Below are 19,153 nucleotides of genomic sequence, written 5' to 3'. Positions count from 1 at the left end.
CGAAGTCTTCTCTTTTCCAGACTGAACAGTCTCAGCTCCCGCAGCCTGTCCTCATAGCAGAGGTGCTCCAGCCCCTGGATCATACTTGTGGCCTCCTCTGAACACGTTCCAACAGATCCACGTCCCTCTTATGGTGGGGGCACCAGAACTGGATGCAGTATTCGAGGTGGGGTCTCACAAGAGCAGAGTATAAGGGGAGAATCACCTCTCTTGACCTGCTGACCACACTCCTCTCGATGCATCCCAGGATACAGCTGGCCTTCTGGGCTGCATGATCGCACTGCTGGGTCATGTTGAGCTTCTCGTCTATGAAGCCCACTAGGGTTTGGCAGACCAATTTACAGCTTTGTTCTGCTCTGAGGATAGATGCCAAGCCATCTTGAGAGGTGGTTTAGGAAGCTACTCCTGGTTGCCCCTCAGGGGCCAACTGGCATTTCTTCCTTTTATAGAATCATAGAATAGTTTCAGCTGGAAGAGACCGTGAAGATCATCGAGTCCAGCCTTTGTCCCAGCCCTATCAACTCACTAAACTATGTCCCTCAACTCAACATCTAGTCGTCTCTTAAACAACTCCAGCGACAGTGACTCAATCACCTCTTTGGGCAGCCTATTCCAATGCCTGATAATCCTTTCAGTAAAGAAATTCTTCCTACTATCTAACCTGAACCTCCCCTGGCGCAATTTACATCCATTTCCCCTCATCCTATCACTCTCCGCTAGGGAGAACAGACCAATTCCCACCTCTCTAAAACAAGTTTATCTATCATGATCTAGTTGAGAGGCATCCCTGCCCATGACAGGGAGGTTGGACTAGATGATCTCTAAGGTCCCTTCCAGCCTAGGCCATTCTATGATTCTATGATTCTGTGTCCTTGTAATCTTCAAAAGCTACTCAGCTTTAAAAAGCTTGATGGAAGGAGAACAATGCGAAAGGAGAGCTAAATTTCACTAGCCTCACCCAAAAAACTTTTTACAAATAATTATGATCCAGCAGAAGAGAAGTAGTTGAGGGGGAAATGAGTCAGATAAAATGAGTAACAAGCCAAGGGGCTAGGGAGTTTAGCTGAATCCTTGTACTTCAGTATCTATAATCGATGCACACATATTAAGTGATGTTATGGATTGGTTACCATTAATATTGGTATTATACCTATATAGACGGCATTAGTATTGGTGATGTTATACAGTGTTCTGAGGAGGCTTGAGGGACAGGACAGAATATGGATTTGAGACAGGGCTAGTCATAAAGGGAGAGAGAAGAGAGAAAACCTAGGGAGAGATAAGATTTTGACTCTTCAAAGTTCAACTGGAGATTGAAAATGTCACATTTAATTTTAAAAAGAATACAAATATTTCAGAAGCCTAATATAAAACTGTCAGCAAATGACACAGAATTGTTTAGGTTGGAAAAGATAACTTTAAGATCATCGAGTCCAACTGTTAACCTAGCACTGCCAAGTCCACCACTAAACCATGTCACTAAGTGCCACTTCTACACATTCTTTAAAGACCTCCACGGATGGCGACTCAACCACCTCCCTGGGCAGCCTATTCCAATGCTTGACAACCCTTCCAGTGAAGAAATTTTTCCTAATACCTAATCTAAACCTCCCCTGGAGCAACTGGAGGCCATTCCCTTTGGTCCTGTCACTTGTTGCATGGCAGAAGAGACTGATCCCCACCCCGCTATAACCTCCTTTCAAGTAGTTGTAGAGAGCAGTAAGGTCTCCTCTTACCCTCTTTTTCTCTAGGCTAAACAATCCAGCTCCCTAAGCCACTTCTCATAAGACTTGTTCTTTACACCCTTCACCAGCTTTGCTGCCCTTCTCCGGACATGCTCCAGCAACTCACTCTCTTTCGCATCATGAGGGGCCCAAAAAACCAGAATTTGAGGTGTGACCTCACCAGTGGTGAGTACACGTCGATGACCCCTTCCCTAGTCCTTCTGGACACACAATTTCTGATACAGGCCAGGATGCCTGTATCAGACCAACAGTCTTCTTGGCCACCGGAGCACACTGCTGGCTCATGTTCATCCGGCTGTTGACAACACCCCCAGGTCCTTCTCCAAGCCTGTAGCACTGCCTGGGGCTGTTGTGACCCAAGTGCAGGACCCAGCATCTGGCTTTAGTGAACTTCATACAAGTTGCCTCGGCCCATTGATCCAGCCTGTCCAGATCCCTCTGTAGAACCACACAGTGGTAGTGAAATTCATAATTCAGAACATTACTTACGCTGGTGGACTGTCTCCGCAGTACTTGCCAATTCTTTTAGCATCATTGATTTCCCCACCATTAAACACTGCGACATAGTCGTATCTGCAGTAGTTGTCTCTCTCTACATCAAACTTCTCAAACTTTAACTCTATTAGCTGCAGGGAAAATGTAAATAACTCATTAATGTTTTGATATGCAGAATTTATTAGTGCTTCTTATAGTAGGTGACCTCTTCATATGAAGTAGTAATTGATTTTTCTTTCCAAAAATGAAAAGTCCTTAATCCACTTAATTGTGAAGTATTTTAATCCATGTGATTTCTCTCCAAGAGTTCAGCACATGACTAATATTCTAGAAAACCTTTTGTTCTCAAATATACGCAGGTAACTTCTGATAAAATTATTTTTATGGGTGAACAAAAAGAGGATAGTAGGTGTTAGGTGTTACATTGCTTTTAAAATAACTCTAACAAATCTAAACCACAGAAAAGGGGGGTTTAATGTTGTCATATCATTCAATATATGCTAAAGCAAAAGCAAAGGCAAAGTTGGTAAGAGTCATTTCATTGAGTTAATTCAGAGCAGGGTCTGAATCACTGTGGTTGTCAATGGTGTGTTTACTTGATGCAGAAATAAAAAGGTCAGAAACAAAAATACTGATAACAAAAGATTAATAAATAGTAAGAAAAAGACCAGGAGGAAGTAAGTAGTTAAAGGAATTGTGTTTCCATACACAATTTCCATAAATGTTGAGGCTTTACAAGTCATGAACACTAGTATAACGCTGGTATTTCCAGTACTGATGCTATTAGCCCCCATATCGAATTTACAGACTTTTCTACTTAAGAAACAAAAGCAATGGACAAGAAAACAGAAATGGAATTTACTTCTCTGAAATCAAGTCCTGCAATATGAGTCTGTCAGTTGTGTGTAATAAGGTAGGAAAACACAACACAGTTGCACAACTGAAACAGAGGTAATATATGCAATTAGTTTGCTTCTTTATATGAAGCACAACAGTATTTAAATCACTTTCCCATAAACAGCACAAATGAGGCATGACTGACTGTGTTGATTGTAGATATGCAGGATTCCTCTTTCTTTAAAAGTCTGTCTCAAACAAAGATGATATTAAATCTTTTAAGACTGTACAAAGAAGAAGCAGTCATTTGTACATTACATACATTTACTGATACAGTAAAAATTATCTTGTTCCACATTCGTAGTAATTATAGCCTGCTATCATATCTCCTAAGGTCTGAATTTTGCCTCGGTATGCTTTTGCACTACTCAGATGTGTAAGGCATTATCTTGTGTCCCATAAAGTATGAGTAACCTAACGGAGACTTGGTTTCAGAGATGAGTAACAGGCTTGTTCCAAAAAACTTGTAGTCATGATGAAAAAAAAATGCACTTTAAATGGAAATATCCATCTGAGTAATATACTTGTGATGAGAAAAGAAGGTATAGAAAGAAGTAATGCAACTGGGAGCAGAAATTCTGGGGTTTTTTTCCACAGCAGGCAAACTAGCAGGTTATAGTATCTACTGTACTATTGTTCATAAGTGTACTTTGCGCTAATAACAAAATATTTTGTGATAGAAGCTCTTCTCCATTATGAGAAGCTTTTCCAGCTTCTGTACTAAGTGAAGTAACTATTGGTTTGGGTTAGAAGCAAAAGTGTCCCTTGTAAAAGGAAGTGAGACAACGGCAACTAAACCTTACCAAACAGAAGAGTGAAGAGCTTTTCATGTGTACTTGAAGAGAGATGCTTATTCACTACTTCCTTAGGAATGGCTTTTGTCACTGTCAAAACTGCCTCATTTGCATGCAAACAACCACTGCTGCAGTACAGGAAAAATAGATATTCAGAAATTTGGAGAATTATGGAACAGGATCTTCAAAAGGTACAGGATATAATGCCCTTATTTTCATGCCTATATAGCCTTTCTTAAATCTTCTCTACAAGCTTAAAAAAGGTTTTTAGGCTTATCTAGAGTTATTGGGAAAGAATGAAAGTCATCTGCAGTTTACAGATAAGGTTTTAAAAATCACTGCCTATCTATCGGACTTGCATCTAGCAAGCAAGGAATGTGGATTAAAGAGAAGTACAGGAAATATTAAGCTGATGTACTGCTTCACTTGAAGGGAGAAAATATCTTGGTAAATGAAAAAAATAAGAAAGTTGTCAAGAACACATTTGTCTGGGGCAGCTTTTTTATTTGAAGGATTACAGTCATAAGAAGAAGATTAAAAGGAAAGTTGCCTTTATGTGTACAGGAGTGAGAAAAGCTGGATGTGGTTAAGAAAAGCAACCTACCAAACATGCTTGGTGACCAAAGCATTCAGTCTTGGTAGACTTCCTGCCAAAGCACAGAGCAGATGGCTCAGCAACAATCAGAAAATGTGATGCTAAGACTGAAATTAACCCTACAGTGCAGGGAACCTTGTGTTTGCCATGTGTGGCAAATGAGCCCTCTTAGTCTGCTGCCACATTTCTTCAGGTCTTAATGAAGTGGCAGCATATGCTCTGATAGCACCCAGCTAATCAAGCAAGCATGAGAAAGAGACTTCAAAATATGAAATAAAATTTCATGAAACTGAAAATCCATGTGCAGGTCACATCTGAACATATTCCCTGTACTGCAAGCAGAATAAAATAATTTCTGCTTTTAATAAATTCAGTAAGCTCTAGTAACAAACTGCAGCAACACAGAAACTGCTACAGATGTTGTTAGACTTAAACCTAGCATTGGTCCTGAGATAATCACCTGCTCTGACTTAATTAACAAAACCGTCTTAAAAGAATCTATTTTAAAAGCCTCATAAGTCACAGATGCTTTAAAAAGTTTAATCAGGGAAATGTATCACTGCACAGAAGAGGACATACAATGCTGAGAAAGCACAGGCGTTACTGGAGTGCACCAGGTAACAGGTAAGAGGAAGGTGGGTGTTGCTGGTGCACAGGTGTGCCTACACCACTTGCACGTACCTACTCTACATTTCAGCCAGACAGCATTTTTATTGTTTCGGTGCAGCGCAGGCAGCATGTTGTGTGTGCAGGCTGTTGATGAGGTGTTAGTCCTTGCAGGCAATGGAAGCTGGGCCACACCAGTGGGACGATGACAGTGCCTCACCTGGTTCTTCGGGGCTATGATGTGCCAGGAGCAGGTCACTCCTGCCGGGTAGTCTCGCTCTGGCCAGTTGGGCGTGTGGAAAGACCCTGACGGCTTCTCCAGTCGTCCCCCACAGTACTGATCCCCTGCAAGTACAGCACACCACGCTGATCAGAGTGCAACGGGGATGCAGGTAACACGTGTACTGCACTTCTTTCACTGCAGAGACCTCGGTGAGGGAGACGTGGCCGGTCCCAGCCAATTCTGGCCACCTCTGCCATGGCCCCACCACAGGACAGCAGTCCTTCGCTCAGCTGGCGGCACCTCTGGGAAAATGCATTTAATAAAGGGCAGAAAATGCCAGATGTAGATGAAGAAGGGAGTGAAAAAAAAAGAGTGAGAAACATTCCTGCAAACACCAGGGTCACTGGAGGAGGAGGAGCTGCCATCCTCACAGCGCAGGGGGCACCTGTGCCAGGGCTGACCACCATTCCAGAAGCAACTGTGGCCTGTGGAGAGCCCACAATGGAGCCAGGCTTTTTCCTCGATATCTCTTCCTCTCAGGTATAAATTATAAAGCTACATCAGGTATGTAATATTTATAATATGATTATGAATATTCTTTTATTTGATTTAATTAATTAATTTAATTTAATGAATTAAAATTAACTCTATCACATCACAGTCATTTAAAACATCTTTCAATAAGTTATCAATACAGGGATACAACTGGAAGGACCAATAAATTACTCATCATCTGCACTGGACCTGCCTAACAACCTATCTAGTCTGGTAGCATGCTAATAGCAAACAGATTCACTCAGCAGAGCAACACCACCTCCCTGTAACCTCCCAGCCGCTTGCAGTTCATAGCCTTCCTAAGCATAAGGCATAGCTTTTATGTTTAATATCTAACCACTTTTTCTTCCATATGTTTTCCTAACTGTTTTTAAACCAGTGCAGAAATTGACAATCCACAATGGCTCCTGGCACAGCACTCCATCACTTCCCCGTTCACTGAAAAAAATCACCTTCTTAACTTTGCAGCCACTTGCTCATTTGGGATTTTTTATTAGTTTTATTTGTTTTTTTATTAGAAAGTGACTGTGGTTCCTGTTCACTTTCTCCATACCAGTCATGACTATAGAGCCCTCTCCTACTTTCCCTTTAACCTTCTCTCTCCCACCACAAAGATGTCCATGCTGTGCAGCTGGTTTTTGTGTAGAAGATGTTCCTTAACTCTGTCATACTTGTTGTCTCTGATTGCATCTGATAGTTTTATTATATCCTGTTCCCAGTTGGGAATATCATAATGGCACAGAGTATTAAAGATGTAGATGTATCATGGACTTACAGCTGCATAACTTTTTGTTGTTGTTCTTTGGCCTTTATTCCCTTTTCAAAAAACTGTTAAGTCTGTTTCTTTTTTGATACCTATTAAGCACTGGATTGATGCTCAACTGGTGTTTTCATAAGTTATCTATTTTAAACCTGAGATTTCATTCCTAAGTGGTAATAGTCAATTCAGAGTCTATTGTACTACACATAAAGTTATTTTCCCCTTACTTGCAACATTTATCTATATTGAATTTCATCTGCCATTTTATTGATAAGCAATTACCATACTGGTACCAGGTGTAGTTTTTTTTCACAATTCTTAAAATAGTTAGTCCTCCTCTTTACTACTTTCATCAACTACAATGGCTAAACAGTTATACTACGATATTTGCTAAGCAAGATAATTAATGAATATGTTGAACAGCACAATCCCTTATATATCTGGCATCACGTCCTTTTAAGCATTAATGTTGCTCTCCATGCAGCTGTTCAGCTATATTTGTCTTCAGCATATATATATATAATTATTAACTACCTCTTTCATGTGGTTCTGCTGCAGAAAACTTTGCGATGAATCCACTTCCAGCAGTATTAGCATCTGAAGTCATCTGCACCAGCATTTTATTGCTGTTGGATACAAGGGCACCTGGTTTCACAGTACCACAGAACCTGCCGATGCGTTGTCCATTGGCATGGCCGTTGTATATATCCACAAAATCGTATCGGCACAAGTTGTCACTTTCGAGGTCTAAATATCTGAAAGAAAGAACCACTACTTTTCCTTCTGGGACCTGCAGAAAGAGAGAGGAAAGGAGGGAGAGATGTAAATTGAAGTGTGATTTTGACCACATACCTATCTGATCCCACTATTTGTGTGAGTATTTTCATACCCTTCACTACTCAACAGGCAAGCTGTTTCTGTCAACTATGCCCCAGGCAGAGTGGTTTTTAAAATCACATTGGAACAATCACAAAACTAAAGCTCAGGCCATCTCTGTTGTCATTTTCTTCTTCCTGATCCACAGTAGCATCTAGCCAGGCTCATAGAGTTGATTATATACTATCACCACCCAAATCAGCTTGCCATGTTTCTCTTATTTTCTGCTGAAGTATGTAATCAGCCATGCACCTCCCTGTCACCAAAGTAAGGTGAGGAGAATAATATTTTTTTTTAAAAAAGAAACAAGCAATTTACAATTTTGAGCAAATGAAATGGTCTCTCTTATCTTGCTAATTGTGTCATAAAGTTTCATAGTTTGAAGGATTTTCTTCTGCAAACCAAACCATGTCTGATCCTTCAGCTACAAGAATTATGGAGATCCAATATTAACTACATTTCTTGATGCTTATTATCTAATTTACAGGCCTTGCTCAGTCTATTCTTTGCCAGCCAGACCCTTTTGTACAGACAAAAACTTCATGGATTGACAAGATTCCATATCAGTTTCCATGCAAATCCATGGAAACCTAACTCATTTCCAACATAAAACAAGTTATTTGAAGCATTAATACATATACTTATCAGTGATTGCAAATCATCTTTTGTCCTTTCCACAAAAAAAAAATTCTTCGTCATGGAAAGAGGGTTAGAAAGGTTAAAAAAAATTAAGAAAGTCACTACATTCCAATCAAACTTGATAAATGAGTAAATTACAGCAACTAAACAGTTGGCTTTGACAAATTACTTCCATATAATGGATTTTTCATAGTAATGAGGCTACCGTGCAATTGGTTTTTTAAAGCCTTACATTTCTCATTAATACAAAGTGTGAGTCAGTGTGCACAATGGGGATATTTACTAAAAAAAACTAAGGGGAAAAAATCTCAGACAGCAGTTGACATGACAGACAAATGTCACAGCCTAAGATGGTGTAATTGCTTCCATCAGCAGTGACACATTGTTGACTAGTCTTTAAGTGGCTTGAACTTGAGGAGCTACTCAATGCCAAAAGCAGCATAAAGCCTAGGACTTTTCCACTTGCAATTCATTTGTGATTCGTTTATCCATCCAACACTATCAAAAGTGCCAGCTGCATATGCTTTACAGACTCTGCAGGACAAAAGAAAACAAAAAAAAGTACAAAAAAAAGTACAAAAATAACCACTTCAATGACCTTTAAGTAACTTCCCTGCCCACCAGTATCTTCCTGCCTTATTCAGTTCTTTGACATTTCAGACCATGTCAATCACCACAGCACAGCACCTGTCTTTCTAATATAGGTTGGACACTACTCAGTAGAAATAAAGATTCACACAGGAAGATGACCCTCACTCGCAGAGTACAGCTTTCAGTTGCCTCACTGGCATCCTGAGCATAGCCTGGTATTCAGTAAGGCATCTCACAGCTTCTAGCTTTACTTGATGCAACCTATTTTGAAACATCCAAAGCACAGCATCAAAGGTGGTTTGAGCCAGCAACAGCTTTTCAAAACAGAGGGGCAATGATAAAAAAAAGGGGAAGATCTTAGTAACATACATAAATACCTGAGGGGTGGGTGTCAAGAGGAAGGGGACAACCTCTTCTCAGTGGTGCCCAGTAACAGGACAAGAAATAATGGGTTTAAGCTAGAACATGGGAAGTTCCACCTCAACATGAGGAGAAACTTCTTTACTGTGAGGGTGACAGAGCACTGGCACAGGCTGCCCAGAGAGGTTGTGGGGTCTCCTTCTCTGGAGACTTTCGAAACCCGCCTGGATGCGTTCCTGTGTGGCTGCCCTAGGGGATCCTGCTCTGGCAGGGGGGTTGGACTAGATGATCTTTCCAGTTCCCTTCCAACCCCTAACACTCCATGATTCTAAGATTCTGTACTGACACACAACTTATATTTATACATAGAACCGCAAACTTTATGGCTAATCCTGCACAACCGTAATATTTAGTTATTGGAGTGGGTACATTTAGCTTGAAGGCTGAAGGAAAAGAATTGTATTTGGAAAGAATATTTAAAACTATAAACGCAGAATTCAAAAGAAGCATTAATGGATGTCCTCAATACAGAAAAGAGTTTTGTTTTCAGAAACATCTGAGGAAACATAAGACAGGGTAAATCTTATATCTGTGTCTGTGGACACTGTTAAAGAGGCAACAGTACTGAGAAGGATGTATATTAAGAGAGCAAAATAGGAGAAAAGGAAGGAAAACGAGGAGGGAAACATTTCCTGCGATAGAGTTGCAAGATTTTAAGACATTAAGCAGCATACTGAGGAGCACTCAACCCTATGTAAAAGTACAGGAAGAAGTGAAATAGTATTTTAAAGTATAGAGGGACTCTAGACAGGCAAAGTGCAATTATCTGCATTCAATTCATAGCCCAGTAGAGTGGTCACCTATTAAAATAATTGCAGCTGTTCTATTTTACTGACACACTGCTATTATTTACTGCTTTAAATGTATACACACACTTCAATTATCTGCAGTAAGGCCATGTTTAAGCTACTTCAAGGGTTCATTATTTTTTCTTTCCTTTAAAGTGACTTGCTTTAAAACACCAATTTGAGGTGAACTACAGGTAAACTGTATGAAATTGTCAAACAGTGTTTGAATCTTGTGAGATTAAATGGAAGATGAAAGTCCTATAGACAGGACTGACCAACCCACAGAAGACAGGCAGCAGCTCTAAGTGCAGTGAAAAATGTGCTATAGATATCTTAAGGTTTATCATTCATGCAGCTTCTTTTATTTCTGGTGTTGATACTGATCCTGCAGCATGATGGACTTTTGCACGAGCTGTTTTCAAGTGCCCAGGTCCCAAATACACACTGGCTGACCAGCCCCACTGCAGTTCCTGTTGCTGGTTTCAGAGTATTTTCCTTTAAGTTCTTCCGAAAATGCATTCAGTTCCCTTGTGCTGATGTACATCACTATATTACTACTACATCAAAATCACAAAACTCATCTAATCTTACACAGAAATTCCAAAACACAATGACTATTTTTTACAAAACTTTAAAGCGAGATGTTAGGTTTAGAACTCACACTACTGAAGTGAGCAAGCCCTATAACAGAAAATAACTGCAATGGATAATTTGTCAGCATAAGGCCAATACAGACACATGGTCATATTGTAAAGTATTATGTGAAAGCAACATGACTCTTCTAATTGCTGCTCTCGTAACTATATCTCTTATTAGTGCATTGAGTTATCTTCTGGTCTGAATCACTAAGAAGCACTAAGATATGGTCATTTTAACAGAAAGAGAGCTAAAAGGAATTTGGTATTTCTGTTCGAGGACCTGTCTTTTATTTATTATTATATTACAAACTCTATGTGACCAGACAAATCAGTTCAAAAATGATGGTTGTAAAGTTAGTCAGATAAAGTCAGATTTAGGCAGTTAAGCTAAAATAGCCTTTTTTTTTCATAAGTATGTATATAAAATAGCATATGCTCTTTTGGAGTAGAATATTCATTATTTGTACATTTGTACAATTAGTACAACAGGATCCAAATGAGGTGACCTTTAAAGGTTATCTTGTTTTAAAACTGACTGAGCTGTTATGCCTACAGTTAAGATTGTCCAACATTTTCCACTACAGTGTCTTGCAGCTTTGCTGCAACTTAACTTACCCATCTTTATGAAATCACCCCTTTTCTTACCACTGTTTCCGAAAGTTGAACAGAAGTTGCTCTATTCTATTAGATTAAATAATTTTGTTAGTGCTTATGAAATTTTTCCATACTTGCTCAGCTTGAATTGCTTCTTTGAAGACACCTACTCCCTCCCAGAGTTTGAAAAAGGAAGTTGAAATGTGAGAAGAGGCAAGTTCTGGAGTAAGAAAAGGTCTTTTTGCTGTCCTTGAAGAAATGCATTCAGATTTAGCCAAGTGATTATCCCTCCGTCATGCTGATGGGTCCTCACTGACAGTTTTGTTCCATGAGTATATTGATCTAGTGCTGACTCTGCTCACACCAGCTTCAAGGCACTCAGTCCTAACCCCAGGTATTCCGTACTCCCCTGCTGCCTCAAGTGGGGCACAGTGAACCAGGATGTGGGACCGACCTGTGTTCAAGAGCGAGAGGACACTGTCAAAGCAGCCAAACTCTGAACTGCCAGCTAACCATTCACTCAAATCTTGGGGTTTCTGTTTCATGGTATAAGTAATTCTGTGCAGTGTTGTTTGCTTCCTTCTCCTCTCTCCACCACTGACTATGTGATACTATACTACATTACATTATATAATTATATTTCATTATAGTTTTTAATCTCCATAGCTGCTGTTGGTTCAGACTACTTGATCTCGGTCAAGACCGTTCCCCACAGATGTAACTGAGTTTCTTAGTTTTGTTTCATGACATTTTGTAAGAAAATGTGGAGGAAAAACTCAGCCACATAAGGAGCCTACTCCAGATTTTAGTTGTCAGAATTATCCTTTCTCAAGTTTCACTGAATTTAGGGAAATAAGTCATTTACAGAAATGTATGGACTGGGACCCTTAATCACAGTCACTACTTACTGTGATTATGTTATAAAATAATTTAATTACTAATTAAAATAATATTGGTCATTATTCACAAAACTAACAAACTTGTCCCAGCATGTTAAATCAGTTACAAGCTTGAGGTATGACCAGATGACCTTCAAGAGCGCAGAGGATGGTAGTTCCACGTTCTGGCAGCAGCCACTCAGTTTGCAGCTACTTGCAAGGAATCCCACCCTTTGCAAAACAACACTTTTCTTTCATTTCTACCATTTTCCTTTTTTAAATGTTAAAAAGTAATGTGCTAAAATCTGCTAGTGTTTATCTCAGGACATTTAAAACACAAGGGAGAAAGCTCAGGCCAGCATGACTCAGTATTGTTTACTTTGAGTCATGTCTGTGCCTGACGCAGTAAGATGATGGGGTACCTCAGGCAAAGAATTGGAAGGAATTGTAGCTGCTTAGAAAAAAAAAGAAAAAAAAAAAGAGGGAGAAGTCAAAGGAAGAATATATGATGCTTTCCCTGCAGGGTGTGCCTTATTTTTCTGCTTTATCCACCCAGCTGGTATCTTTCAACAACAGAGGCGGTTTAGTTTCTGCCTCTTCTTGTCACACTGAGTGACCAATACTTGCCCTATGTTTTCCTTCTTATTTTAACTCTATGAACTTCTTCAGGATCAGAAGGTATGACTCAAAACTCATGCGAAAGATGCCTTAACCCTATTGAAGGCTAAAGGAAAATTTTTAGGTGGAGTTTCTCTACAGCATAATTCTCTAAAACCATCTGTGTAAAATATTAATCTTTATATATAAAACTCACCACAAAGTAAGGTCCCCGGGGTTCTCTTTTTCATCAGCCATTGCAGGTATTTCATATAATGTTGATCAAAGTGCACTTACATTTAAAGTAGTTAGGCTGTTTTTCTGTTGTTCTGACAACACAAAGCCCTCTGCAACATAGCGGTCTCTGGAGAGGATTCTCAAACTGTCATATGCTTTAAAATTACTTGGTTTAGATTATTGTCCTGGTTTGAGCTAATAGGAATCAGTTCTGTTCAGTGATTTTTACTTAGCTCAGTCTCTGAAGTCAGCAGCATGTTTTTGCAGACGGTGCCTGCTACTAGCAGTGATAACACCTGATGTTTACAGTTACTGCCTGGGACTGGGATGCAGAAAGGCTCTTGCTCATACTTATTCCTATAGTGACCAAGGCCACTGCTGGCTCTTGTGTGCCACGCTGGGGGTGCTGGGTAGTAAGGGGGTCACAAGGAAGTAAAAGGTTGCACCTCTGGAGGGTGACAGACAGGACAGGTGACCAACGAGAGTATTCCGTTCCATATACGTTACATTTAGTATTAAAGTGAGCGATCATGAGGGTTCAGTTCTCTCTTCTGCAATGGCCAGCATCTAGGGCGGACTCTGTCCGATCTTCTGCCTTTGATACCAATCCTGAGTTCCTGAATCCAGCTCCCTTTATCCAGCTCCCCACTGCTGCTGAGCCTGTGACTTCCCCAGTGCTGCTCTGCAGCATCAGTGGGGATTGCTATCAGGATGGGGGGAGGCAGGGTGGGTTTGATACAGGTTTTGAATATATGTATATAGTTCATTATTTTTATTATTTCCTTATTCAAGTCCTTCTGCCTCATACCCTTTTTCCTTCCACTTGGGGAGGGAGAGGGATTTAGAGAGCATCTGTCAGCATTTAGTGGCCATCCCCGCCCTAACCCGCAAGACTGGTGCCCAACATGGGGCACAAAACGGGCTCTGATATATTGCCCCAATAGTTTAAATTCCAGCTTGTGCAGTTAGGAGAGAACGAGATCTTTTCTCTGAGAGTTCTGAAGGACTGGGAAAAAAAACAAAACAAAAACCCAGACAATTTACATCATGTCTTCGTTGCCTGACAGGCTCATCCCATTAGGTGTTGGTGAGAACTTTGGCTATGGATATCATTATCTATTGTTTTTATCATTGTAATTGAATATATTTTCAATTCTCTTCCATGTGTTGCATCAGTTCAAATGTTGGCACTGGTCTTGGTGTTATGCTGTTTTCACAACACGCATTGTAGCTGCTGCCACTCAAATTTCCACAATGACTACTACTCCTACTCAAACTTGGACAATGAACACTGCAGAAACATCAACAGCCGCTGTATTCATTCCTCAGTCTGTACTGGCAAAAGTTGCTCCAGTGAGCAGAAAGAAAGCCAGAAAACAGTACCGTCCATATGGCCAACTTCACTCAATGATGGGTGAGGAAGATCTATGAGAGAGTCCTCCTCAAGCAACACCATCAGATGAATCAGAAACCAAGATGAAGGATGATGCCCCAGTGACTGGAAAAAAAACACCTAAGAAAAATATGCTGCTAACTTCAGCAAGTGCAGCCTGCCTCTAAGAAGAGACTGAGCTGAGAAGCAAAAATCACTGAACAGAACTGGTTCTGCTTAGCTCAAACCAGGACAATTATTTGCTTTGAAAACAATCTTTTGGTGGGGAAAAACCCTTAAATGGGTCTTAAAACTTTCTGAGAAAATATTCTGCCTTATTTTTAAACCTATATTGTATATGGGTTTAATATATTTTGGTACGTCTTTAATACCCAAATGATGATTGTATGTTTTGCCACAGCAGTCCTAGGTAGACTTGAAAAATACATCAGCTACCTGCAAGCTAAATATATTGTTTCTCTCTGCTGGGAATGAATGTGAAATTTATTCAGAGTTACATCCTAGGAAGAACTCCAACCTAGTTGCTTGTTCCCTAGCTCCATCCTCCCCAGCCACAAAAGATTTTTTTTAAAAAATTGTATTAACCTGCTCTCCCTGACAAAGGCACTAGATTCTGTTCAGCTATTTCTATTCTGGCAATACAACCATGCATAAAAATCTGTTCTCTACTGGAAGGGCAGTGCCATAATTATATTAAAAAATGCTTAAAATGCAGAGAAAATTATTTAAAATAATTCACTCCCCCAAAGCAGATTCCCAGCTCACCTGATAAGTAAATTTTTCAAATCTTGCTTATTGTCAGCAAGCCTGCTGGAACACAGCTCCTGAACCTACAGAAATATAACCTTACATAACTCCGACAGTCTTCAGTATTATTGTTGCACATAAAGTTGTTAGAATTTTATGGGATCTACACAGTCTGCCAGAAAAACACAGGACAACAGTCTAGATTCCTAGACTATGTGACACATTTATGCAAGGTGATGTCCAAGAAGGATTAGAAAGTATTAAAATGTATATGACATATTTTAGATAAAGATATATACGTTACTATCGGAAAGGAAATAGCTGTACAAATTCTTAGCAAGGCCAGCTAAAAGCTGCTTGGTAGGCTGCCAAGGCTGTAATATAACCACAAGCATGTGCTGAACACTTCTTAGAGCTCTTAGAATACAGAAGCTGGTTTCTTTAGCCAGCTGAAAAGGTCCCAGTCTCTTGAAATAACAGAACCATAACTGAGTTAGAAAGACTCTTCTACCTTTAGCAAACCAGTTGGAGAGATTTCAGCTGATACCTGAATGTTACACTGCTTTATCTATATTATCTATAACATTTTCTAAATCTGTTTTCTTATAAAGAATGAATTAGCTGTCACTCTGCCTCTTTGTGGATTTCTTCTTCAGGAGATGAGATCATGTAGTTGAGAAAACAGCAGCTTCATGCTTCTGGTGACCCAGACACAAAGTGAATCAATGTCTGTTCCAGTCTTGCAGACCAGTCAGATCCTGCATTAGGCAGAGTGTTTTCAGGATGGTGTTCACAGCCCTTGGCTAAAACACACAGGCAAAAAGTCTTAGTCACCTCCTAAGACCAGATGCTAAATGAGGAAGCCTAACAGTAACTACACCATATTTCTTCATGGCAGTGTAACTGGCTTTCTTATCTGGTGCTATCACAAGCCATTCTGAGCCTCTGCAGTATTCGGTGAAAGGATTTTGTTGTTTAAATTCAGGCTAACCAGATCGTCAAGTGTACCACTTTCCCTCAGTTTGCTAAATCATCCTCTTTAAAAAGAGAGTGCAGGCTTAGTCTTGCAAGTTTTGTAGTCCTTGTCTTCCCTACATCCTTCCTGCGCATCCGAAAGACAGGATGTTCTACATAGGTCATAGGGGGGAAAAAAAATCAGCTTGGCTTAGTGAACAATATCATTTACCAATATACTAAAACGAAGTGGGGGCACAAGAAAACCCGAATTACTGCAGTCGTGCAGCCTTTCTCTGGCTTTGGGCAAGCTACAGAGAATAGGTATACTGCAGTCGGACAGCAGGAGCAAATGCAGCGCAGCAGAAAAGCACGAGTCGTGATGAAATGCCAGAAGCCATCAAGTTCCTCCCACGGTCAATAAATCCCGAGTGCAGACACAACCCTGCTACAGCTCTGTGGTAGCGCTTCTCACAATGTCCAGGCTAAGCTGGATGCTCGTGTCTTGTTGGCAACAGCCATGTTAAGTCTGCAGTGAAGTCACTCTGTATGTACTTTTTAAATACAATCACTTGTTCTCTTCTCCTTCTGCTCTCAATGTGTAATAAAAAGGAGATCCATGGGATGCTTCAGTAAATGTTTCTCCAGTGCTTCCTCCATTTGTATTCCAATTTTTTTAATTGTAAAAGCTTTATGCTGTTATAATCAAAATTACTTCCTCTCCAGATTGAATTTTGAACTTTTGAAGATCTGAGTTATGTTAGTAAACTATCTTTGGAGGTTTATTCTCTTTTACTTAAGGCATGTGTGTATGACTGCAAATGCAATTTGCATCTGCTCTTCAGATTTCAAGGTGGGCCACTCTAATTGCTATAATCTCAGACCCTTGACAGCAGGAAGCAAGTATATTTATACACTGTATTTCGCATCCTACTGTTCTGGACTAAAGTCAGTCACAGATGAAAGGTAACCTCTAACTTGGCCCTAATAATAATGGTACATAAAGGTGCAGAAAGTAACTGTTGCAGCTTCAGTGGTACGCTTCAGATAAAATAATTGAAATTACATCACTCATTTGGTACAAGAGTCATTTTAACCAAATGCTGTAAACAGATCAGTGTCTCCCGCTTTGCGTCAGCATCTCTACAGTAGCAGGAGACAAGTATCCTGTGGCATTCTATTCTACTGCCGACACCTAGCCTGTAAGGCAGTCTTCAGAATGAAGTTGTCTTTAGTGATCCTATCACACAGAGATTAATTTTTTTTTCATGCCTTATTATATATCTTTTTTCTGTAAAGACCATATTCTGTGCCTGAATGTCATAGGAGTTCTCAGGAATGAACTGTGCCTAAAAAACAGATGAAATTCGGTAGGCAATTTGTGCAGGTGTGAGGAAAAGTAATTATTCACTCAAACGTCTTTCTCTGAGTCTGTGCATAAGGACACATCCAGCACTGGAGCATTCAGTCTTACCTGTTAAAGGCATTTGCTGTCCATGAATATGATGTCTCTGCCCTACAGTCTCATTTCAGCATCAAAATATCTAACATACCACATGCTTTCACATGGGCATCTACAAATGTAACATTTTGCTACCGCTTTGTCAGCCTACTGCATGATATAGTCCAGATGTCCTGGCTGGAAGAACATTGTTATTTACACATTACAAGCAAACCTTCCTGATCTTATTTTTGTTTTGTTTGAATCTTTTTCTATGTCTTTTTGCCAACAAATTTTGCTTTTCATTACCTATACCTCAAAGCTTTACTTTAATCCACTTGATCCAATTAACTGTTGCTTTCTGCAGTGAGTAGAATGGTAGATGTTTGCTTTCAAGTGAGTTAATTTAAAACAATTAGGGGTGTTTCTATGGAAGTCAATGAAAATTTGCTTCTGACATTAGGCAAGGTTAGTTCTATTTCAGCCACAATTATCGTATTACAGCAACCCTAAAAAGCTCCAGTTAGTTGAACTACTCTGAGTTACTGAGTTCATTAGTGCACATAAGTTATCCCATACAAAACACTGGCATTAACAACAAATAGATCTTCATTGTTTTCAGCACTGATTTTGTGATATTAAGAATTCTTACTGTGATTTTCCAAGTACATTTGCTGTTTGGAGGGTAGACTCCAGGAAATCCTTCACTTCCAATAAACCCTGACTCTCCAGATACAACTCCTCCACATGTAAATGTAGGCCTGAGAATAATAGGAAAAAACAGTGCTTAATTTTTAAATATATTGAACTTACTTTTTATATAGTAGTAAAGAGGCATGGGCTGTCTTCTACTTTAAAATATATCTTAAATACGTAAAAACATTGCTAACTTTAAACATGTTTCTTACTTACATAATTTCACTATTGACACAGAATGTGCAATTTAACATGCAAACTTAGGTGCAGGGGAAATTAACTGTGTGGACCTTAATTCTGGATTTACGCAGACTGTTACCTTCACTCCTTTTTTAGTTTGTAAAATCGAAGGTGTGGTGGTGTAATGCATCATTGCAAATGGCTTGTTATAATGAAAAAAGAGTTATTAAAAGTCATGAGCAATGACTTTTTATAGTATACACAGGAGTAGTTAAAATAGTACTGTAATAAAAATAACTTTTAACTCCTTTCCATTCTAACCTAAAATGCTTTGAATTTAGAGACTCTGATCAGGTAAATCACTCTGTAAGTTTTCTATACCACAAGAACAGAACCCACCACGCACACAAGTCCTGCTGCTCTACTCTGCTGACAAGTTGCACGTCCTCATTGCACCGGCGTGAGGCCGTTCCGAGCTCACGGGCCGGCTGTTGGCTGCGGCTGCCCCGGGCCGCGCACACACAGAGTGTTCCATGCAGCACAGCACAGCACTGCACAGCACTGTACTGCACAGCCCGGCACTGCACAGCCCAGCCCGGCACAGCACTGCACTTACTGCACAGCACAGCCCAGCACTGCCCAGCCCAGCACTGCCCAGCACAGCCCAGCCTAACCGAACGGCGGGGTATGGCACACACTGCGTTCTATGGGGCTCCTCTCGCAGTGACTTGCTTCCGTGGAAGAAGTCCCTGCCCGTGCCCTCCCTCGATGCGGTAACGGGCAGCGACACCCCGGCGGTGCAGCCCGCAGGCAG

The 19,153-nt window shown here is 40.2% G+C and overlaps 1 protein-coding gene across 1 annotated transcript in view; it reads right to left on the bottom strand.

Annotated features, from left to right (window-relative positions):
• PCOLCE2 (procollagen C-endopeptidase enhancer 2) overlaps positions 1-18,224 on the bottom strand; it is a gene marked incomplete at both ends in the record, with an annotated part of 24,530 nt that extends 6,306 nt beyond the window's left edge. The window contains 4 exons of the mRNA XM_009869459.1: positions 2,235-2,371; positions 5,353-5,477; positions 7,205-7,460; positions 18,116-18,224. Coding sequence (XP_009867761.1) covers positions 2,235-2,371; positions 5,353-5,477; positions 7,205-7,460; positions 18,116-18,224 — 627 coding nt within the window. The remainder of the gene's footprint in view (positions 1-2,234; positions 2,372-5,352; positions 5,478-7,204; positions 7,461-18,115) is intronic.
• Positions 18,225-19,153: the final 929 nt, after the last annotated feature.

Source organism: Apaloderma vittatum, unplaced genomic scaffold (genome assembly GCF_000703405.1).
Source record: "Apaloderma vittatum isolate BGI_N311 unplaced genomic scaffold, ASM70340v1 scaffold2125, whole genome shotgun sequence".
Lineage (NCBI taxonomy): Eukaryota > Metazoa > Chordata > Aves > Trogoniformes > Trogonidae > Apaloderma > Apaloderma vittatum.
Note: the sequence above shows the minus strand (reverse complement) of the source record. Positions and strands in the feature narration are given on the sequence as shown.